This window comes from Onychostruthus taczanowskii, unplaced genomic scaffold (assembly GCF_017590055.1).
Source record: "Onychostruthus taczanowskii isolate IOZ18803 unplaced genomic scaffold, ASM1759005v1 scaffold15, whole genome shotgun sequence".
Lineage (NCBI taxonomy): Eukaryota > Metazoa > Chordata > Aves > Passeriformes > Passeridae > Onychostruthus > Onychostruthus taczanowskii.
This window is the reverse complement of record NW_024498685.1, coordinates 8,184,643-8,209,233: the sequence shown is the minus strand read 5'-3', so window position 1 is coordinate 8,209,233 and position 24,591 is coordinate 8,184,643. Positions and strand designations below refer to the sequence as shown.

At 39.3% G+C, this 24,591-nt stretch overlaps 2 protein-coding genes across 2 annotated transcripts in view; one reads left to right on the top strand and one right to left on the bottom strand.

The window, feature by feature from the left end:
• The window catches only part of SMC1B (structural maintenance of chromosomes 1B), a 28,847-nt gene extending 19,711 nt beyond the window's left edge, over positions 1–9,136 (bottom strand). Inside the window, exons 1-9 of the mRNA XM_041398613.1 lie at positions 9,028–9,136; positions 7,086–7,274; positions 6,468–6,580; positions 5,496–5,699; positions 4,861–5,099; positions 4,133–4,391; positions 3,059–3,199; positions 1,230–1,312; positions 529–736 (exon numbers count right to left, since the gene is read on the bottom strand). Of these exons, the coding sequence (XP_041254547.1) occupies positions 529–736; positions 1,230–1,312; positions 3,059–3,199; positions 4,133–4,391; positions 4,861–5,099; positions 5,496–5,699; positions 6,468–6,580; positions 7,086–7,274; positions 9,028–9,136 (1,545 nt within the window). The remainder of the gene's footprint in view (positions 1–528; positions 737–1,229; positions 1,313–3,058; positions 3,200–4,132; positions 4,392–4,860; positions 5,100–5,495; positions 5,700–6,467; positions 6,581–7,085; positions 7,275–9,027) is intronic.
• Positions 9,137–9,556: 420 nt separating this feature from the next.
• Positions 9,557–23,110, top strand: RIBC2 (RIB43A domain with coiled-coils 2). The gene is made up of 7 exons (XM_041398773.1): positions 9,557–9,688; positions 13,299–13,380; positions 14,741–15,085; positions 15,659–15,777; positions 20,403–20,630; positions 21,981–22,147; positions 23,029–23,110. Exons 1-7 carry the CDS (start codon positions 9,572–9,574, stop codon positions 23,108–23,110), a joined length of 1,140 nt encoding a protein of 379 aa, XP_041254707.1. The 5' UTR covers positions 9,557–9,571.
• The last annotated feature ends 1,481 nt before the right edge of the window (positions 23,111–24,591 follow it).

Sequence of the window (24,591 nt, the reverse complement as noted above, 5' to 3'; positions counted from 1 at the left end):
TAAAGATGCTTAATAAACCAGTTCATGTCTGCTAAAAATTCAGAATCAATAGACAAAACCCTTAATGGCATTACAAAGTGTAATTTAAGGAAAATATGTAAAATATGCTAACATATAAGTAAAGACAGACCATTTCAGAAGCAGCATTTGTTCTGGAATAAATTCTGGAATAAGTTCTGGTCTCATAGCTAACCTTCCCATTCATTTGTTCAAAATAACAAAGTCAAAAAGAAGGCCAGAAGAAAACAAAACCGAGTAAGGAAAAAATCAATTAATTAACACCATTACATCACACAATAACCAAATTACAATTTGATGTGAGCCTTAATTCCTTTATTTTTGGAAACTGTGAAAAATAGTGACAGTATATGCTCTAATTTTTCCAGTAATACTATACACTCAGGCAAGAACAAAATTCAAAAAGATATTCCAGACTGTCCAATTTCCTCCAGCTGCTTACTCAGTCTGTTGCAGAACTTTTAAGTCTTAACTCTAAAAGAAAGCATTTAAATGAGGCCATTCCATTACCACAGAATCCGGGTAGAGCCTTTTTAGACTTTCCAGGATCTCTGCTCTCATCTGCTCACGCCTTCCTTCATGGTAATCAATTTTGGCATTCTGCAGCTCACTAACTATTTTGCTCAAGTCTTCGTTCACTTCAGCCGTTCTTATTGTTGCATTCTCAATTTCCTTAGCCAGCACTTCCTCCTGCTGTTTTTTTTCTGTTAGTGATCCACTTTGAGCAAAAGCAAAAATAAAAAGCAATTCACAACTTCATTTATACACACTTTCAATATAAATTAAGGTCATTCTGCAATCACCTAACTTCACAAGCAGTACATATCAGGCAGAAGACAAGACCCAGGAGACAAGAACCGAGCTGTGCTAATACACACTGTAAATAAATGTGTTTTCTAGAGCAGCACAACTACAAAACTCTCCTGTTTTCTTGCTCAGAATTTGTCCAATAGTAGTCCCATACCCACAGTAATAGAACTTGTGAGAAAACAGAACTATACAACTGATTCAAACAAAATATGGATTAGTCATCATACTTCCTACTTTATTTTGACAGCCAAAGTGACTGAAATATTAAGTAAAATTAGTAAGACTTCTAGTTCTAATTAAAATTTCAAAGAAAATAATTAGAAGGAAGTAGAAACCTGCTACGTTTTGAAACTGATTAATACCCAAGAAATCCAGTTAGCTTTTAATTTTTTTACACATACATGCATACTTTAGCATATTCTTCCAACTTCTCTATGCGTTTTTCATGCTCTTCTACCTGTTCCACAGTCTGTTTAATGGTTTCCTATGCAGTCACAAACAGCAAGTGTTAAAAGTTATATCAGAGCAAAATGACAGTTTTAAGATCTACAGCTCTACATTAAGAACAAGTACTTAGATCTTTTCTTCTATATTGCTATTTCATGGTGAACGAACAGCACCTCTTTTGCAACAGTAGGTGCTAAGCTACACCTGAACCACTAACAGGGAAATTATTATACCAAGGCCATTATGGGATTTTCCATGTTCAGCTACAATTTAATGAAAGCCTCTTCAGCACAGAGAATCATGACACCAACAAATATAAAAATCTTTAAACAAAGCACCAGGAAATTATAGGTCTTGAAACAAAGAGGTGCTACTCTTGGCCCTACATCAATAGCTTTTTCCAAAGAAGTTTCTAAACTGACACAAAACATTGTAGTAAAAAAACCCCACCAATGGTAAAACAAGAATTTTCAATTACTCAAATTTATTTGAAACACATTAACTGAAGCAAGTGGAGAGGAAAAGAAAATACTGCTACCTACATAGTTTGTTAAGTCTCAATTTAACCCCTCAACTCCTTGTGACCTTTTAAATAGTTCTAGGGTTGGAGAATTAGAGTTCTTGCACCCACCACAATGTTTGCATACACACATTTCATGCACTCTTAAGTAATCCTTATTCCTTTCTCAACAACACAATGGGACTTGCTCAGTTTAGGCAGCACTGGCAACAGAATTTATTTCACTTCTGGATACTAACTACATTTTCCTGGTAACTAGTAATTCAGAAAGAAATTGTATTTTATGAAGAAAAAATGGATGTACAAATATTAGCTTAGCTGTTATGGTAAGGATAACTTTATATCCTCATAAACATGGAGTAAAATACAAACTTTTCCATAGAAACAAGCTTATATGTTCAAGAATGAGGTGTCTGGAGCTCTATCACTTGCATCACTCATATGATGCATTTTTAAGCTTTCTGAACAACAGTCTCCCTCAACCTTGACTCTGTAACTAAATGCTGAAGAAATGCATGTTACCTCTCTAATTTCTGAGACATGACAAAAATGCAAGTAAGTAGAGTTAAAAAAAAATACAGCCAGAAAACCCAAAACACCTAACAGGACAAGGTTTCCAGCAAAACAGAAATGCTACATAGCATTCTGCCCTTTTTACTTCTATCCAAAGCAAGCACCAGGCATGGTAACCACGCCAGAGTGAAAAATGCACATATTTTGTTCTTATATATTTGGATCTGCAATGATAAAAGATATCACAATCAAAATAATTGCAACTGTATTCACACAAAAAAAAATGCCTCTGAAGTGCAAGAGAAGAGTGGACACTGAGATTTGTCCAACTACAACACGTTCTTACACACAACTGACCTTAAAACCATCTCAGCAAAGAGACTGCTGTGATGGGTTTGAGTGCCACACATACATACAACAGCCATGGGACACCTCAGAAAGATTACATTCACAAAACCAGAGACTGATGACCATTAAGCCAATGTTCTGAGTACTTGTAAAATACCAGTCAAAGCTTTCAAACCCAAATCCTCAGTGTGGGCCCACGCAAACCATTTCTGAACAGATTTAGAAACCATTTTGCTAAACCTGCTGCAACATGGGAAACTGGGTTAACACTTCCAATGTACCTCTCTTCTGCTCAGGATTTCATTACATCAAAGCATTGAACATGTTTATAAACAGTTATACCCTAGAGAACGGCAGAGACATTTTTCTCCTAAAAACCTAATTCCAGTTTGATACAAATACCTCAATTTCAGTTTTCTTCCTGCGATTAAGTTTCAGCCTTTCTTGATCTCCTTTATCCTCCCAACGAAGTTTTTCTAGCTGCTGGGCTAGTGTAGCTACTTTCTTTCTTGCCATTTCCTTTAGCTCTCTGTACCGCTCCAACTGGACAGAAAGAAATAAAAAAATTCACTCTTTGGGAAGCTAGAAAACTCACCTTATTACATCCCCAAGTAACTTTACCTACCTAAATTTTATAAAAACTACCCAATTCTCCAGAAGACTCTTGTAGCTCCTGAATTGCTTTACAACAACCTGTTTTTACATGATGTTTCAATTCAAAGCTTACACCTAACAGCTCCCACCTACAGTTGTTTTTTATCCTTTTTTATTGCTCTTATTGTTCAGGGAAGCTTATAGTACTTCCCATTCAATCTGAAGATTAACACTATGTTATGGTATAGCCCAAAATTAGTGCAGTATTTTCAGCATTCTCATGTTATTAAAAAAATTCATATAGTAATTGATATATAAATATTTTAAACAAATCTGCTGAGTGATGACTAACTGACCAAATGCCTCTAAAGAGCAGAGCAGGAAGATTCACAAACTAAGGCAGCAACCCTGCAGGCTCTCCATTAATTGATCAGAAATTATTTTAAAGAGGAGACAGTGGAAAAAAGCTATCACTTAGTTTTACAAACATTTGTGGCCACATGGTTGCAAAGAAAAATTCTTTGCAAGTGAATTTACTATCAAGGGATGTAGCCCTTTCCTTCTCAAAGGAGCTACCCCAGTTACAGACCCAGAGAAGATGGTATGTGTACTACCAGGTCTTCATTGGTTCCCCCTAACTGATACCTCAGATGAAAAGCCAGCTCTCAAAAATCACTCACCCTGAGAACCTGACAAAGGTTTTCTGTCCTACCCTCCCACAGTGTACCATGCCTAAATAAAACTGAGAATTTTGGTTTTATCTAAGTTCAAGGGCAAAAAGATCACTAAAAATCACAGGTAATTGGTGAAATAAGTTTCTGTGTAATCAGGAGTATTTTTGGAGTTTTCCAGTAAACAGTACTTTTGGGCCTCCTGGTTTACCTGACTTTCTCCCAGCTCAATAGCTGCTGCTCTCTGTATTCTCTCTTCTCCAATTTTCTCCTCAAACGCTCTCCATGCCTTCTCAATATCATTCAATTCCATCTCTAGTTCTTTTATGTTCTGCTTTTCCTTATCACAGGCTTTCTCCTTGTCCCTTAGAGATTTTTTAGACATTTCTACTTTCTTGATTTGATAGGATGTGTTTTCCTTTGCTTTTATATAGAGGGGTCTCTGCTGAATCAGTGATGCCTCCAGAGTCCTAAAAAACAAAACCAGAAACAAGCCCAAAACAACCAACCCCAAGCAGCCACCACAAGACAGCCAGAACTGCAAAGCCACAGGGAAGGGGGAGAGAGAGAAGATAGAAAAGCCACTCCCTCCCCCTCGCTGCCCACACATGCAAACAATCAGTTTTAAACTGTAAGGTTAGGGCTTAACACTGTGGATATGCCCACAAAGGATTTTTTTTTAAATATCCAGTAAAAACAATAATTTCAGAAGTGAAACATAACCTCCTAAAATTTAATAGCAAACAAGTATTTATATAATGAAATATATAACTAGGCATGGTATAGGAGTCTGGATTTTACTTCAGTGAATTGCTAGGAACTGACTTCCACAGCACTGGACTATCAACCAAATTTCTACCAGGAAATGCACACCTGCCAAGCAACTCCCAGTGCAGATAATGCTTTATTCAACTATCACAATCTCATTGGAAAACCTACTTCATTTCTTTTTCCATATGCTGTTGGTCCCTGTTTAGCATCCCAAACATTTTTTTCTTGACTTTAAATGAATCTTCTGCTGTAGAAAGAGCCTCTTTCTTCATATGAGCCTCCATATTCTTTTCATCCAAACTGTTTTTCAGAAAGTTAATTTGTTTTTCATTGTGATAAAGCTGAAAAAGCTGCAGCTGTATCCTTTCTTCATCCAGTTCCTTGAGTAACATCTGGTAATGCTCTGCCTACCAACATTAAAATTTAATTTATAGTTTATAAAAACTGTTTTCCATCATTAGTCTAATTTCAAGGCCAAAGTGATGTAAGATGGTATACAAGTAGCTCTAATTCCAGTAATGGTCACTAATCATAAAACTCAAATATTGAAGTCAATATTTTAATTAATTATACTGGCAAGCCTACACTTTCTTTTATTTAGATTACATGTATCCCTGTACCTTTTCAAATGATACTAAACTATTATATAGTATGCCATACTGAAAAAACTACTAGACCAAAAAAAAAAAAAGTTTGTGGGCTTGTTTTGTTGGTTTGTTGTGCTTTTATAAACACTATTGAAGTTCACAAGAGATGCAAAATCTGGCAACTTAGCATGGAAAAACTGAATAACTTTAAGCTACCTCCTCTTTTTCTATCCTTGCTTGTTTGCGTTCTACTGCCACACTTTTTTTCCTGTTATAATTAAACTGTGCATCCTCTTCTGCTTGCTGCATTTTCTTCTTCTTTTTTTCATAGTCTTCAGCATATTCCCATGAATTACTAATTTGTTCAAAAAGTTGAGTTCTCTCCTTCGGCTTCTTCATTGCAATCGACTCTACTGTTCCCTAAACCAAAATTGAAAATAAATTATGCAACATCACATTTATACAAATAAATAAATTGATACCTAAATAATTTATGTAGATCATTCTGATACCTTATGAGTTTAGGAGCATATAGTACAGATTGACCTCTGTATTTATTCACTGTCAACACAGCTTGTGGAAATGCATCTAGATTTGCATCAAGGAAAAGTTTTGTGCAAAAATGAGGATCACCTAGCCACTCAGATTTCTACAGCTGTTTCTCTAAAAGGGAAAAATCCATTCTTCCTTAGGAATTTTTGTCAGCAACTCTAAGTAAGACGATTTTGTGAAATGTATTATTCATCAAAAGCTTAAGGCCTATGTCATTAAATTCTTGGAAACTAACAGCTGAATAGAATTTTCAACTCCTCAACCTTAAAAAAAATCCTTTACATTTTCCTGTGTCTTTACTAACAGGAGTATTTTAAGATGAAATTACTTTTTCCTAGCACTCCTACAATTAAATACACTAAGCATTTATACAGACCCATACTTTTCTACATATTGTGAATAACAAAAGCACTCAACTTCTTCCAGATTAGCCTCTTTCTTACTAGTGTATGCATTTATATACAAACCCCATTAAGTGTATTTTGTAGCCTTGTAGTTCTTGGTAAGGTCAATAAAAAGTGTGCTGCCTTGTAGCTGGCTAAGGGTGCTCTCATTTCTAGAGAATATTTAACTGTGTACTCTATGAAATAACCTAAGAACATTTCGTTTTCTTTTGGAAGTACCTTGAATGCTCACCTGAAAAATAAGGCAATTCCTGGCCTTGACAAGAATGCCTATTTTCTCAAGCTCAGATATGTATGCAGATCGGCTGACAAGCTTGTCATTGAAAAGAAACTCAGAACAACTACCTAAAGGAGGAAAGGAAAAGAAAACACTGCTGAAAATGGCTACAACAAAAAACTCCACTGGAACAAAGTTCAACTAGTGGAATAATTTAACTGAGCAATTTTCTCAAAGAAGACAACAGATTTCAGTTACTCCTTTATTACTTTCAGTAATTTATTTTTCCTGTTTAAAAACTCTAGTTCCCAATTTTAGTACTTTCTAAAGGAACTGACACCTGCACAAGGTGTCAGACCCCATTTCTTAGAGGCTACATCACCTACAGACCCCAAGGAAACATCTAGAGACAGATATTGAGCAAAGAACATAAAATAACTTAATTTTTAAAGTAATTAACCCAAATATATTTTTCATTTATATCACTACTAAAACACTATCTGAAGGGCTATACTAATCTGCCCAACTATCAACTAATACCAGGCATCTGAAATTCTAACTTGGGTATTTTTGGTCTCCATTTCTTTATGCATCAGACAATAGACAGCACATGCAGCAGAATCCACTACCTACCACGGATAACTCTTGAAAATGTTTTTTCTTCCCCATCTTCCTCACAATACACTATCTTCACACTAGCTGTAGAAGAAACAGGCTGCCCAACGTGTGCTCCATGGATAAGCTCTCGAACACTTTTAACTCGCAAATTTGATGTTTTTTCACACATCACAAAGCTAACAGCATCCATTATGTTAGATTTTCCTTAAAAATTAAAAAAAAAAAAGAAAGAATTTTTTGACACAACACAAATGGAAGCATATTATTAAGAAAACTGCCAAATTCTTTAAAAATTCTATTTCTAATTAATTATTCCTTATTCTATTAGGAAGAAATTCTTCTCTCTGAGGGTGGTGAGATAGTGGCACAGGTTGCTCAAAGGAGAGGATGCCCCTCCCCTGGAAGTGTTCAAGGCCAAGCTGGATGGGGCTTGGAACAACCTGGTCTAGTGGAAGGCATGGAACTAGGTGAGATATGAGCTCCCTTCCCACTGAAGCCATTCTAGGATTTTGGGATTTTATTGAGGAAAAGCTGTTGCAAATTTTAAAGATGTAACAACACACTGGCAGCAGAAAATAAAGCCTGTTTGTAGTAAAAATTATGACAAAACTGACTTATTTTTCCAGCCTTATTGGAGGAATCTTTTGTTTTTTACACAGGCTTCTCTAGAGGAGAGCATGCCACATCACCCTCCTTCCTTGGCAGCATGCTTTCTGGAGGGAACTGAGGGAGGTTTACTGCATGAGCACTCCCAACTTTTCCACTGCAGCTCCAGCCTCCTGAAGAATATTAGCACTTTCCTAAATCCATTCACCACAGCAACGAAGCTATCTGGTCATACTTCTTTGACAAAAACCTTCCTGATGGAATCCTTGTTTTGTTTTATCCCTTTAGTGTTGAGCATTTCTGCTGACAACTTAATTATTTTCAGTCTTCAACCTTGCTACTTTGACAATATTTTGACTTACTCTCCAAAGTATCAGAAAAGCAAGAACACTAGGAGGAAAACAGAGAAATAAAAATACTCAATTCAGGGATTGTGTAATATTCACACCTTTTATTCCCCTCGATTCATCTATAAAATGTACTCAGATTTAACTGAAAGAGCACCTGGAAAAATATCACAGTTCTGAGACTTGACAATACTGAACAGTGGGAATAGGATGACAAAGAACATGATAACGATCCTAAATATATTCAACTTACATTCACAGATCTTACTTCAATCAGGTAAGTGAGGAAACCACGGGGTCTAAAATCTGAATTATACACTACATCATTAACAGACTAGGGAAACAGAAGTGAAATGTTAAACCCATCCTTGTTGCTCTGTTATGACAGCCCTCACCTATCACTTGGATAAACAGACATAAAATCCCTTTTGTTGAATGGAGCCTTCTGGAGCAGAGATCAAATGTTAGGAAGTTCCAGCACCCTGGGATCACCGCGCTCCTGCACCGACAAAGCCTGGCCGGCGCGAGCCCCCTCACGGCGGCCGCCATTTTGCAGAGGTCTCGCCCCTTCCCGGAGGAAGCGCAGCAAAACCCAGACTCCCGTCAAGAAGCAAGCTTCCAGATACAGCCCGCAGTGTTAAAATAAAACCATCTTTATGGGATCTTTGTAAGCTAAGATGGCCAAGACAAGCTGTGCTGCTTGCAAACTAGGCTTTCTGCTTAAGCTGGGAAAGCACCAAGTTAACACGAAATTAAAATTCCTTGAACGCCCTTTCTCCCCCCACCCCCAGCCTGCTCCTGCCCTTCCATCCTGGAAAAACCCATACTTTCATCTAAGAATTACAGTGCAGGTGTTTCCTATGCTTCGTTTATACTGCCACACCTTCAGGTGCACATGATGAGATTTTCAGCAGGTCCGTGAGGCTGAATTCCACCAAAATGAGCCCTTAATGTTGACAGCTCATGGAGCAGCTGCCCGCTACCCACACACCCACCCACAGTACCTGAACCATTGGGCCCGATGATGCAGTTGAACCTCATGAAGGGTCCGATAACCTGCTGCCCCCTCCACGACTTGAAGTCCTTTACAACCAGCAGCTTCAGGTAACCCATCCCCGCGGGGAGCAGGGGTCAGGAGCTCCTCAGCTCCACACCTCAACCCCCTCAAACAGTCGACAACGATACTTCACCAGTAAGTTTACCGACAGAAAAGCACCCCTAAACTTTACCACGATTTTATCGCCTCAAAGGGACTGGCGGCCCCGCCCCGCCCTCACAGCCTGCGCGCCTCGTGCAGCGGCCCCGCCCCGCGGTGCCGCTCGGGAGTCGCCGCTCCCATTCCCCTCGCGACGGGCCGCCCTGTGTCCGGGCTGGCCAGCGCCGCCGTCCCGCTGTTCCCATCGCGACGGGCCGCCCTGTGTCCCGGCTGGCCAGCGCCGCTCCCGTTCCCATCGCGACGGGCCGCCTTGTGTCCTGGCTGGCCAGCGCCGCTGCTCCCGGCTACCGCTCTCACTCCAGCCCCGCCGTCCCGCTGTTCCCTCCGGTGCCATGAGCGGGCTGGGGCCGCAGCGGGAACTGGAGGAGGCCGCCGCCCTGGAGCGCCGGCGGCGGCGGGAGCTGCTGCGGCGGAGCCGCATCTTCAACCCGCGGATCCGCACCATAGGGGTGAGGGCGGGCAGGACGGGAGGGAAGGCGCCGTGTTCCCCTGGATTCCTAGGAGCTCTGAGGAGAATGGCGGATCGCGGGGGAGACCCCCAGTGCGGGGCAGGGAGGGAAGGGGCGGCTGAGCCGGTACCCCAGTACCCCCTCCTCAGGTGTGTGTGTGAGGGGCAACCAGCAGGAAGGGAGGGCCCAGATGCAACTTTCAGAGTCGCGTTTAAAGTTATTGGTGAAAGAAATCATAGAATATTTAGGGTTGGAATCAGTGGATCTGTGAAGATCATCCACTCCAACCCCCCAGCCACGGCAGGGTCACCCAAAGCGGGTGGAACGTACCCAGGTGGGTTTGGAATATCTTCAAGGAGAAAGACTCCATGACCTCTCTGCCACCCTCGATAGAAAGAGGTTCTTCCTCCTGTTGAGGCAAAACTTGCTGTGTTTTACTTTATGGCCATTGTTTCTCCTGTGTACCTGTGCCCCACGGCTCTGGATTCAAGGGCAAGGTGTCATTGCCCCCTACCAGCACAGAGAGATCAAGTCCTGTGTTGAGTAGTACTTTGATGGAAGCCAAGAGCTTCCAGAGTCAGTTCATGTAATTTGGCTGAGGCAAGTAATTGTTTTTTACCTCTCTCCTTTGTGATACTGCCCTTTTCTGCCTGGACCTCGCTAGAATTGATGCTGTGGGAGATTTAGTGCTGTAAGTGTCCTGCAATTAGTCCACATTTTGTATCAGACAAAATAGGACTGATCCATCCTTGTTTATATATAATTGTTATTAATGTAATTGTAATTAATTATTAATATAACTGTAATCAATACAATTACATATATAATTGTAATTGTTGTGTCTGATTTTTCTTGGCTTGGATGTGTAAATGTGAACACGCTTCCAGCTAGTGGATTTTCTCCAGATTTTACTATGCAGTTTGAGCCTGAACATCAGGAAATAAAGTGCTCTATACCTATTTGACTTCGGATGCAATAGTATTTTGAACATGCCCGTGATATGTCCAAAGGCCCACATTAAGATTTTGTGAGCATGCATAGAGAGAAGAGTTCTGTGAGATGATTTCACTGAACTGGTAAAATTGCAACAGATGTCAATTGGATCCTCTTAGGTACAGAAACATGTCTCGAGTCAGTGGAAAAACATGTTCACCTTATCTCTGACAAGGCCTTGAATTTATTGTTTTCACTCCTATGCAAGAGTCATTGTATCTGCAGAGCAATTAGCAGTTCCCACTTACTGAACCTGACCTGTGTATGTCCACCTGGTACAGCATCCCAACACACCAACAATGTACCTAAGTACTCAACAATATACTTCAGTGGATGGAGCTAATAACATCTTCACCTTATCTCTGACAAGGCCTTGAATTTATTGTTTTCACTCCTATGCAAGAGTCATTGTATCTGCAGAGCAATTAGCAGTTCCCACTTACTGAACCTGACAGGTGTGTATGTCCACCTGGTACAGCATCTCAACACACACCAACAATGTACCTAAGTACCCAACAATATACTTCAGTGGAAGGAGCTAATAACATTTTTTAGCAGTTGTGGTATGGGTTAAGATACTTGAAATTTCTTCATCAGAAACACATACTTTCTCTATAAAGTGGCTTTCCTAGAGCTTTAAAAATGAGCTGCAAACTGTAAATTCTCAGTTAATGAAATAGCTGACAAATCACATATCCTGGTGTGTTTTATTGAGCTGTGCTAAAGTACACCATCTGAAGGTTTTACCCAAATACTTTTGTAGAATTGACTTGTTTTGTTGAACTGACTCAGGTAGGTTTTGCTAGATCTGTTCACATTAGACAAACATCTAAAATGAAAGAGAGTTCATCTGGAGAATTTTGATTAACAGCTTGTTTTGATTTAACATCATTCAATGTATCTGAAAAATGATACTGACAGAAGGGACTGTTCTTATGGTTTGAAGTTAGGCCAGGTCTGAACCATAAAGAGCCAGGAAATCCATACAGAGATATTCTACATCAGTATTTCTGTGTGGTTTTATGATTCATTGCTTCAGTTCTCTGACCAGTTTACCTGAGTGGCACTCACTGAAAAAAATTAAAAATTAAGACAATATTTTACTTAGAAACCAGAAATCCTAAAGCAGGGTTTGAGTATTTTAAAAACATGGACGTAATATGCTGGAAAGCAGAATGAGAACCCAGATTTTCTATTTTTTCATTGATTATTACTAGTTTTATTATTGCTTTGACTTCTGTATCTGTTTTGTCATCTGAGTAATGGAAAAATAAGATAATGCCCTCTTCACTTACAGATTGAAGAATCTATCCTCAGTAAACCACTAATTTTTCTAGAGAGTTCAGATGAGTAATCCAAATGAAATACTACTTTCAATTTACATGTAAACTTTAGACATAAATAGAACAAGTTTAGAAATTAGCTGCCTCAAACTGTTCATAGATTTCGTATTTAAATGCTTTAAAATGAAACCTATAGTTCTATGTGACTTGGAATGTTGGTTTTAGGGATGTTTTTGTGTCGAGTAAAAGAGTGTTCAAGAGGTCAGAGCCAATAGTGTAACACGAGTTGTTTCACTGACCTACCTCTATTATTGCCAGAATACTGAGAACTTGTATTGAATTTCTCTTAACAGTATTTCCTGAAGTTATATTGTCAGCTTGGCTTTCCCAATGAGACCTCTGAAAGAGCTGATATTTAGAGACTGCAACAGCATTGTTTTTGGAGGATAGAATTCTTGATGGTTTCAGCCTTGCTTACAAACTTACCTCTTTGCTCGATGGCTCTTGTCAGTTGTCCTTTACAGCACTAACCCTGTCTATTTTCAGCCGTGATCTGTTTCTGTTTTCATCTGAATAGGTTTTAGAAAGAGAGTATTAAAATTGTTTAAGATTCTTGAAGACATTAAAAAAAAAAAAAGAAAGAAAAGAAGTAAAATCCATGTTTCTGCCTGTTAATTTGCCACAATCTGCCAACAAATGTGGGGCCACATTCTTTTGCCCAAAATGGAGGTGTCTGCTCCCATTTGATGATGTGGCCTGTATTATCCTTTGCTCAGGTCCCACTTGCCATGGATGTGGATGTTCTGTACCATATCTGTCAGCTCATCACAGATTGTGTATCCTGTAGTGCGTTTTGGCAGCCATGTGAATCTCTCTGTTAAGACAGGAAACATTTCCATTCGTTTCTTATACTTAACTCTGTATTTTTTTCAAATATGAACTATTACAACTTCTTGTCATCTTTATTGTTAAAATGCTTACCTGCTTTATAAATGAAAGCAGAACAATAAAATTGCCAGCTATAATGGAAAAAACCCATACTCTGTGTAATGCAGCTGAAAATATTTATAGCTCTATGTATCATGTAAATATGGTGTTTTCATCTGATCAGGTGCAAGAACATACCTATCATTATTAAAACAAAGCAAACAAACAAGAATATTTCTGTTTCTGGGTTTTGTTTTGCCCACATTAGTAATGTGTATATATTCTGTTGCTAGTGGGATTATATCTATTTTGTACAACTGTGAGTCAATGTAGCTTGACAATACCTGTTTTAATTGTTCAAACACAGTATCTCCTAAAGAGCTGCTTTTTTTTTTTCATTTTAATAGATTGATAAAGATGCATTGGATGCACAGGTCAAGGAGAGGAAAATTCAAGAAGCAGCTGAAAAAGCAGAACATGAGAGATTCGGTATATTCCTAGATACTGTGATATTTCTGTGAATAGTTAAATGTTTTAATCCGTTTCTTGCTTTCTTTTTCCCTTCATATATTCTCTAAATTCAGTCATCCAATTTATGTCCTATTTATGTTCATGCATCTACATTGGCACAGTGTGTATTCTCCTTGTTATCTTAAGATTTATACTGACATGATTAAACTGGAATACATTGCCTAATAGGCCAGAATTTTCAGTTTTCTTTTAAAAGGTTTTGATGAATAGCATAATTTAAAAACCTGAATATGCATCAGCATTTAAAAAAAAAAAATTAATTCTTTACCACTGTCCTTTTCAGTATGGTGGTAGCTAATCTGTTTAGTTGTTTCATGTTTTAGTCTTCTGTCTAGCCATTCTTCCACAGAATATATAGATTCTATGGAATCCTCTCTAGATTGTTATTGCTGGAAGCATGAGTCATGTACAGTAAGGTGATAAGAGAAGCCATTGCTGAGTCAGAACTTGCAGCCACACAAATATTTCATGCTGTGCCCTGACCTCAAACCCTTTGTGGTCTCCTGTGCTATCAGATGAAAGGGTCCCACAGCCTGAGCTCTCTGTGTGCCTCAAGAGGAGCTAAAATGGAGCTGCCACTTCCAGCTGCTTGTGATTTTCCTGGCTGGAAAATACACCTGTCAGGGTTTGACTCCTGGGAAACTACCAGCAGCAATGTGGAGTCTGGCAAAAGAGGAATTGATCTTTTCTAGCAAGTTATTGTAAATAACTAAAATGGCTAGTTGGGTGGGAGTTTTGTTGTTTGTTTTTCTTAAAAATGCTGGAATTTATTTAGTTCCAATTAAATGGGCAGGAGCTCTTAAGCTGTTCAAAACTTAATGCCAGCCAATGATTTTAGTGCTATGGTTAGAAAAATCATTGGAACTATGGAACAGCTATCTATATTCCTTTCAGTTGCAGCCCAATTTTGGTGTGCTTCCTGGTAAGCAGCAATGTTTTTCAGCTGTAGCTGTAAACTGAGAGTAAATGGGAGCAACTGGTTTACTGTTCATTTCTTGTGTAGCAGGTTTTCACCAAACAAAACTTCATAGTTCTGGTACTTATTATTGTATTTGTTTCACATGTACGTATTTCATTGTAACATTAATAAAATACTTTATACCTAAACAGCTGAAAATATTGCATAAGTAAATATTACTAACTTTAAAATGTTTGCTGGGCTGGTACTTATGGATCAAATACTCTCCTAAGGCATAACAGTTTGAAGATTTATATTCTGTGTATTTGTCTGGAAAATTTTATTTTCACCTTATGTGTGCACTCCAATGACTCATGCACCTCTAAGAGTTGTGGTTTCATTGTGTTCATTTTTGTCTAGCTCATGACATGAAGAAAAATGACAAGCTCATGTGTCTGCTAGAAGAACGCCAGAAAAATGAAATCAAAGACATGAACAGGGCTCTAACTGAATTTCATAAGAATTTTCAGAAGCCAGAAACAAGACGTGAATTTGACCTGAATGATCCACAAGCCCTAAAGAAAGACAGACCTGCTCGAGTTTCAGATGATGATCCTCGGTGTACTATATCTGGCATGCAGAAGTTTATGGGTGAAGACTTAAACTATGATCAGAGGATGAAGTTTCAAAAGGAGCAATTGAGGGAGTGGTCTCTTCAGCAACAGAAAGACTCAAAAAATGCATTAGCCGACCAAAAATTGGCAGGTAACAAAAAAGAAAATGTAGTTTTAATCTTCTTTTTTTGAAGTTGTGGTGTATTTGATGAAAATATGGTATTGTATATTTAACTTAGAAATACTAGACCAATTAGAAATACTAGACCAGTTTTTACTTTATAAGCTTTAATGTATTCACTATTTCTCTTAGGAAGTCTCTATTTCATAACCTGTGGTTGTAATATCACCCAGGTTTCATTTCTGATTTGTGCCTCTAGTTGGTATGTTTACCTTATCAGGCCAAACTGTCCAATCCCTACTGTCCTAGAGAAGAAAAAATAATACTGATTTTTCTTTCCCAGCTTGTCATGAAACATTACTTTCTGCAGTACTTAATATACTTCTTTCATTTTAACACTGACTGTTTAGACAAGATAGGTTACATATTAAACTGATTCATGAGTCACCTGAAATCCCAAGATGGACAGCTTTGATGTTAGGATTTGGAAATAGTTATGCAGCCTACTGTGTCTGTAGCTCCCCCATGCCCCTTCTCCTGGTTAACTCATATGGCACATAATTTCCATGAATATTGACTATGTTTTATTTGAATCTAATTTAGATGATCTTTATGACAAGTTCAGGATTGAACTTGACCGAAAGATTATGGAAGAACAAAGAAAAGAAGAGGAAAGCAGGCGTGCTGTTTGTACAGCTACTAAAAATTTCAATAGAATCCAGGTAAATTAATACTAAGTTGGTTTGTTGTTTTTTAGAAAATGTGGAGACAGAGAAGGAAAATAAGATGGACAAAATCAGAATGAGTAGTGATGTTTTCAATGGGGGTTTCTTATCACCTGACTTTCAAGGCTGTTTCATCTTGGAACAAGATAAATTTTACGCACTTTGCCAAGTGAGCAATCGATCCAAGGATTTCGATGTCTTCTATCTAGTTATCCTCTGCCAAAATTGTCCCTCCTGGTTCTCAGCTTGACTGGTGGGCAGAAACAGCTCCCCAGTTATTCAGAGGCTTTGAGCTGGCAAAAGCCTCCCATGCTTCTTTCTGGGTTTCCATCAGACCTCACATACTCTTATTGTGTCTGTCTGCTTTTCTTTGCACTTGTGTGGAAACATTGGTAACAATTGCTTGTTGTCCTTATTGTTTACATTAATTCCCCACAACCACTGGTTTTGGCTCTTCAGCTGCTTCATGAGTATTTGTGTACAATGTCTCTTGGTTGTTTACTGACCTTGCTTTGGAACCTGTCTTAGTACCATTACCTGTCATGCTCTAGTTCTTCATCTTACTGCAGAGGGTTTTCTTCTTTTCAGCTTCTACATACAGCTCAAAGGGCTACAGGGATGCTGTTAGCTTAAACTGTATTTGTTGTGACTGAGCTTTAAATGTATTTATCACATCAAAATAAACGACATTAGAATTACCTACATTAAGAATGGTATTTTTTGGTTTAGCTGTATAAGCATGCAAGTCTTTAAAGTTGCTTGAGCCTTTTGGGGGGCATTTGTCATATAATTTTGTTTTTAGACAGCCCAGGTTAATTGAAAATCAAAATCTAAAAGTACAGGAGCAAGCCATCCCCATGCACTGAAAGCCAAGCCAGTGATGAACACCAGCCTGGCTGAACAGACAGCTTTGGCTGGAACTCAGTGAGAAAAAGAGGGTTTATTACCTGTGGAAGAAGGGGCAGGCAGCTCAGAAGGAATGCAATAATGTTACGAGGTCATGCAGGGAGAAAATTAGAAAGGGCCAAAGCCCAGCTAGAACTTAATCTAGCTACTGCTGTCAAAGACAATGAAAAATGTTTCTAAAAACACATCAGCAGCAAAAGAAAGGCAAGGATAATCTCTGTCCTTTGTTTGGAGGGAAACATAGTGACAGTGCATAAGGAAAGGACTGAGGTACTTGATATCTTCTTTGCTTAGGTCTTCAGCACCCTGAGCTGGAAGGCAGGGACAAGGACCAGAATGACGCTCCCATATTCCAGGAGGGAATGGTCAGAGAACTTCTATGCAACTTAGATCTACAAAAGTCCTTGGGGTTAGAGGGGATCCACCCAGGGGTACTGAGGGAGCTGGTGGCCGTGCTCATGGAGCCACTTCCCATCATTTCCCAGCAGTGCTGGCTCACCAGGGAGGCCCCAGGTGAAGGGAAGTTGGCCAGGGTGACACTCCTGCAGGAAGGGCTGGAAGGAGGATCCAGGGAGCTACGGGCCTGCCAGCCTGACCTCGGTGACAGGAAAGGTCACGGAGCAGATCCTCTCCAGTGCCATCGTGCACCACGTGCAGGACAAGCAGGGCAGCAGCCCAGCCAGCCAGGCTTTATGGGTCCTGATCTCCTGGGCAGAGTGACTCCTCAGTGGATGTGTCTGCCTGGACTTTAGGAAAGCCTCTGACACTGTTTCTCCCAGCATTTTCCTCATGGCTTGGACAGGGACACGCACTGTTCACTGGGTAAAAGACTGGCTGGACGTCTGGGCCCAGAGAGTGCTGAGGAGTGGAGCTACACCCAGCTGGGGCCAGGCACCAATGGTGTTCCCAATGCTCAGAACTGGGGTCAGTTTTTTAACATCTTCAATGATGACCTGGACAAGGGGATCGAGTCACATTGTAGATGGCACCAAGTCTTCTGGAAGGTTGGAAGGCTCTGCAGAGGGATCTGGACAGGCTGGAATAACGGGCCCAGACCAGTAGCCTGAGCTTTAACAAAGCCAAATTCTGGATTTTGCACTTGGGTCACAGCAACCCCCTACAGCTCCAAGATGGGGACAGTGGCTGAGAAATGTCTGGCAGGAAAGCCTTGGGGTGCTGGTGGCTGAATATGGGCCAGCTGTGCCCAGGTAGGCAGGAGGCCAGGAACATCTGGCCTGGATCAGAAATAGTGAAGCCAGCAGGACTTTGACTGGACAAGATAAATCTGATGTGTTTTCAGACTTCAAAATCTTTCTTGTCGTTAATCATGGCATACTAGTGCGACATTCATGGCTATGCATAGGGCTGGGAGTTTCCTCCAGTAAGATTCTCAGGCAGCTTGGAAATTTTATGCTCTCCCACTTAAAGAGAAATCTGAGTTACAATGCAGAAGTGCCTCATTACTAGATCACAGTGGAGTGACATTAAGAAAGTGATCTAAATAAAAATTGCACATTTTAAGCTTCAAGACCAGCAATTATGTGAGATCCATTCAAAATTATTTTCTGTTAAATGTGATTTACTCTGGAGCTTTTTCCAAACTACAAATAATTGCTTGATTCGTAGTATTAATAAGAGAAAAGTATATACCCAGATGTTCTGGTTCAGTGTTCCAAAAATACTGGATCATTGAATATCTTTGGGCATTTGGGCTTTAAAAGTAGTCATGTCACAGTTCCTTTCAGGTACTTATTGACTCTTCTTGAGGAAAAAAAAAAAACAATTCAGGAAAATACTTTTTGAATTTAAAAAATTTCTTAAACCTTCTAGTAGAAGACATACACACTAATATCAGAGATGGAAAAGTGGCCTTTAATTCCTACTGTATTATTCCATGTTATGATGCTGATGATTCCTAGACCTGAACTTGATGTTTGTCACATGAAACTTGATTTTCTTGAGGTTTTCCATTTGTGTAAAAGTAGGCTTTTTTTTTTCCCTCACTAGTTGATGTTCCTGTTAGCTCTAGACATTCCTTCTGGATTTTCTTGAGGTTTTCCATTTGTGTAAAAGTAGGCTTTTTTTTTTTCTCCCTAGTTGATGTTCCTGTTAGCTCTAAACATTTCTAAATCCAAGGTTTTTGCCATTGTCTAAGCTGAATTGTGGCTTAGCTAATGTACAATTAAAAAAATAATTTGTCTTATTACTTTTCTTTGCACATCAAATAGTTATGTTATTTTAATGGAAACCAAAAGGCTGTTTTCAGCCAAGAAATTCATTAATCTAGGATATGGTACAGTTTCTTCTGCCCCATCACTGACAGGTGGTTTTGCATGTTTGCTTGGAGCAAACTGAAGTCACTCTCTTGCAGTCTCCTGGCCTGATGTTTGGGACAACCACTGTTATCCAGACTTGAAGTCTATAACTACAAATGTGGAGATAATTCCAGTTTAGCAGTCTCCTTGGGTGGCATAGATCACTCTGCTTGCTCAGTTACAATTAATTTCCTTAATATGTGCAGAGGAACAAGATCTCACACGTGTCTGTAGTCATGTCATTCTCAGTTTATATCTTCTAGTTACTCTGTCTACTCATGTTCAACTTTACCTTGTATGGTATTTCACCTGCTCTGACTTAATGGAAAACCCTCCAGTTTTCATTTGTCCTCTACTTTGTCAATGTGCCAACCAGTGAACTACTGATCAGCAAGGAAAGTACGACCTGTTCTACAGAAGTGGATATTCTCAAGGCAGTGATTATTTTTAACAGCACACCTTGGTCAAAGTGGAGACAGAATTACCCACTGTTGCAGTCGAGATAGATGTGTAAAGAGAGAGTGGTCTGGCAGCCTGTGCTCTGTGTGCCCTAGCCAGCAGAAGGTTTCCTCTCCTCTGTCCACTGGAACCAATGCTGGAACCAGGCATTGTTCCAGATAATTCAGTTCTTGCATTACAGAAGAATGAGACAGTATTAGAAATGAAAGATGCATAGAATAATCATTCTACTTCAAATTAGTTCACTTAGTCTAATTCTTCTTTGAAAGGTAATTATGTTCTGTAAGATCATTGTATTTTATTTCTGGATTGTATTGTAAGGGGAATATTTCCTTTGATTAGAAGACTGTGCCTTGTAATGAACATTAGGAGCAGTGATTTCCATAGAAAATGCATGCTGTGATCTCCAGTGTTTCAGATACATTAATGTAATATGATTCAGGTTGTATTTTGTATCAGCAAAGAGAATCAAGGCTGCATCTTCAGACTTTAATTGGACATCTCCTGTCTGTGTGTTTTGAGGGCTTACCCATGCTTTTCACCTGGATTCAGTGTGTAATATATAAATCAAGTTTAGTGATTTGAGAGTGTAAATTTTTATTGTAAATTTCTTCCATGTTGTGTTTGTCTGCTAAATATGTCCTGGTTATTTACCAGGCTAAATGTGGAATTATTTTTTATTTAATTCTATGTTTTCTTATAAAACAAAGTTATTTTCCCCCAGTTTACTTGCTATGTGTAATATGACAACATTAAAGAACTGTTTGATATTAGGCTTTTGATCTTGGCCAGTAAGACAATGATCACTTTTTGTAGGTGATGCTTTTGATAACTGTATGCATGTTGGAAAGTCATCTGTTATGATGTGTTAACATTTTTTCATCCCTTAGTTCATATTTTTCTTGGAAAAACACATCATTTCTGTCTTTCCATTGAATTTAGGCTGCCGAACTAGATCATAAAAATGAATTGGAAAAGGCTCAAAAAATAAAAGATGACATGGATGAAATTACCTGCCTCCTTCGAGGAGACTTCCTTTCTGAAAACCCTGACCAAGCAATCAGTCCCTGGGGTAAACATAATGTGCTGGTGAACCGATGGAAGGGAATGAATCAGGAGCAGCGGATGGCAATTCGTGAATTTCAAAAAGAACAAGCCCTGGAGAAACAGGTATTTAAGCTCACATGCATTTTCATGCATTGTTTGTTTTCTTGCTTGTAATAATACTATACACAATGTTTGTAGAATAAAAAATACCATTGTTTGCCCTGGACATGCCAGTTTGAGACTGTGTTTTCCATTGATCTGCATTTTACCCAAACTTTAATCAGTCTAAGTGAACACAGTACCTCTGAAGCACCTGGGAGATGTCATGGAGTAGGCTGGAGCCCTGGGGTTGGTCTGGGAGGAAGGTTGCTGAGGAGCCCAGGGCCAAGGGGATCTTAGGGCATGGTCCATGATGGTCTAGCTGAGCAGCAAAGTTCTGCCCAGCCCGAGATCCAGGCTTCATGGTGCAATTCAGGACCTGAGAGTGCACCAGCTGCCTGCAAGGAGTGGGCTGCTCCATAGGGGAAGGAGATCCAGGAGCTGAAGGTGAAAGCAAGGCAGGCCAAAGCAGTATTCTCATGCTCAAGGGTGCCCAAGCAAGGCAAATAGAGCAGGTCCAGTGAGCTTGCTCATGCATATTTCAGAGACCTAAAAGTTCATTAATGTAAGAATGTGATGGAGTTTCATTTCTACCATTCCACACAACTATGTGCAATGCTATAAAATAGAATTTCAATGGTAGTAGTTGATGCTCTAGAGGTGTATAGAAGCAGGCAGTTAAAATGAAGATGTCTAGGCTCCAGGCCTGCTTGTTGTGAAGTAGGAAGTGACTTGCCTCCCTTGTGCAGAGGCTGCATTTATGACAGCTAAGGAATAGTGTTTGATTTTATCTTTTAGTCCTTACAATACCATAGGCTATACTATATCTTACCTGGTACTGTTATTAAAGCTGAAGGTAGAATTGTTATTTTCCTGCCTCTCCTATCACTCTGAAATGAACCCATTCAAGTCATTAGGCTGGCAGAAAATGAGTACAACCAAGAAAAGTAAGTTTCTTGCAGGCCTGTTTTTTTGATTCTGTACAGTGGGGTGTCAGACAAGAAGTGAGGCAGAGGAAAAAAGTTTCTACTCATGTGGTGTTCGTTGCTCCACTGTTTTACCAAGTTAGCCATATCATAAGCCATACTGATGTCTGTGCACCTCTTGCTTCAAGAAGTTGCAATAATAACAATAATAAAAAAAATAATCTGTTGCTGCTCTGGATTTTTACAGAGAGAAAAGAATAGCTCTGACATTGGCTGTGTCTTGCTTGTGCCTGGTTTAGAAATCCTTGCTCCATTCTCCCCATTTCAAATGCTACCCCTAGTGTTCAATAAAGGCAAGCAAGCTTGTTGGGATGAACTTACCCATGAGACTTTGTATACACACTTCATCTTTGAAAGAGAAAATGAAGCCTTTTTCTCACTCCTGCAGAGAGTAAGAGAGCAGGAACGCCGCAGAGATGCTGAATGGGACAGGCAACGTCTGCAGGCTGCGCGAGTCCAGCTGCTTTGGGAGCGGCACCAGCAGCGGCAGAATCAGGAACAGCGCCGAGATTTGGATGCCATGAATGCAGGGCTCTCTCAGGAGCAAAAAGCAAAGTAAGTACCAAACCTTCCTCATTATGAACACAACAGCTTGGCTTTCAAAGAGCTCTTTTTATTTGTTCTGTTTGTACCTTTATTAATACACTTGTTTCTTTAATTTATCTTGGTTTTCTGAAACAAAAAAGGATGACCTGCCGGTAGAGCTGCCATTTTCTGATAGCTCAGGGTTAAGCTAGCACCACAAAGGGCATTTCCATTATGTATGACAGAAATAGATGATTCTTTAGGTAACCACTGGATGTGTCTTGAAGGGCAGTTCTTGTGTGTGCTCCTATGGGAAGGGATAAGGACAATACAGGAAGGACAATGCAGGAAAAGAAAAACAAACATAATGATTTGGCGTTCTATTTTTCCAGTTTTTGGTGGTTTTTTTTTTTTTTTTTTTTTTTGGGCATGAATACAGAAGTACAGAATAGTCAGAGTCAGAAGGGACCTAGAAGGATCATCAAGTTCAGCTCTTAAATGAATGGCCCACATGGGGAATGAACCCTTGACCTTTGCATTATTAGCACCATGCTCTGACCAACTGAGCCAGTCTCAGGTTCATATATACCTTTTGCAAATGAATTTCCAATACATGATGCCTTCTTATTATGAAAAAAAAAAGTTTGGAATTGTGTTAATTCAAGCTTTTTTACTCTTGAGATTTCTGGAGGGATATCTCAAGAAGAAAAAACCCAAGTTTGCTATATTGAGATATGGCATATATTTTGCAGAACAAGTTCTAGTTACATTAAATTCCATTTCTAATAATTTATGAAGATTTATGGGTGTTAATGCATTATATCTTTTTTAGATTTCTCAGACTGCTTCTGAATGAATAATAGCAAAAACCCAATTACTAATGGCTTTTAAAAAATTTTATCTATTTCTAGGAACATTTACCTTAAAGAGGAAGAGTATTCAAATATTCCAACAGAGGAGTTTTACGCACAGTTTAATACAACCACCCGATGATGATCTGGATAAATTGACCAGAATTATACAGAAGTATGTAGACACATTAAAATTTTCAGTTGAGCAATCCCATGTTTTATTGTTTTTATCTGTTCCGTGCCCTGTTCAAACACTGCATGCAAACCAAAGGACAGATGTATTCTAAGAAAAAGAAAACATTGTAATAATTTTTAAACATGATTGTTGTTCTGATAGGACTAGTAGATTCAGTAGTAGGTTGTTTGACTCTTGTGTCTCAGGCTTAGCTGTAATATTTACATTATTCATGACTATAGGAATCAATTTCTGAAAAGAAATCTGAATTTTAACTACAGTGCTGCTTTATGCAACTTGGCCAGAGGGGAATGCTTCCTGCCATAGTCCACAAGAGATGCCCTTCTCTGGGAGGGAAGGAAGATGACCTAGGCAGAAATTTTGTGTTGGTTTGTTTGTGGTTTGGTTTTGGGTTTTTTTGTTTTGGATTTTCGTAAAGCAAAAAACCCAGCCAGACAGAAAGGCAAGAAAAAAGGAAGAAGTGGTCAAGTTGGTCAGAAATTTTATGAGCAGTGGGAATAAGGAGAAAAGAGTTCAATAGTCATTGAGGTGATTAGTGCACTGAGGCATGGCACTGAAACAGAATGTGTGTTAGAATTAGTGTGGAAAAGTAGGGGGAAAGTATTCCTACATCCACCCTGATGCTTTGAATCACAAGATCACAGAATAATGAGGTTGGAAGAGACCTCTAAGATCATCGAGGCCAACCCATGTCCTAACGCCTCAGCTAGACTGTAGCACCAAGTGCCATGTCCAGCCTTTTTTTAAATACATCCAGAGATGCTGATTCCACCACCTCTCTGGGAAGAGCATTCCAGTACTTTATTATTCTTTTGGTGAAAAATTTTTTCCTAATATCCAATATATCCTATACCTTCCCTGAGGTAGCTTGGACTCTGTCCTCTGGTTCTGTCAGTGCTGCCCGGTGGAAGAGACCGACCCCACCTGTCTACAGCCTCCCTTCAGGAAGGTGTAGAGAGCAATAAGGTCACCTCTGAGCCTCCTCTTCTGCAGGAAGAATCCTAAGTTTGTCCAGTTTTTCCTTTGTAGAAGTTATCACACAGATTTCTCAGTCCTTTTTACTGACTTCTGTACTATAAAAAATTGACTATATAACATTTTTGAGATGAGGGGGTCAGAAGATTGTATAATAATTGTATTTTTGGTTAATTCCTATTTTCCATAATGCAAATACATGTGTATTTATATAGAATCCTAACATTGGGGGTTTTGGCCATTGTTTACCACTGGGAGGCATTTTTATAGAACTCTGTAGTATCTCAAAATGTCTCAAAGATATTTTTTCCTTCAGTGTATCAACTCGTTCAGATGCCCCAAAATATGTACTTAAAACTGGGGGGAAAGGGGGAGGTGGTTCTTGGTATGTGTCACCTTTGGGTTTTCCTGTATCAAGCTTCACCTAACATTTTATCTGCCCATCATCCTTT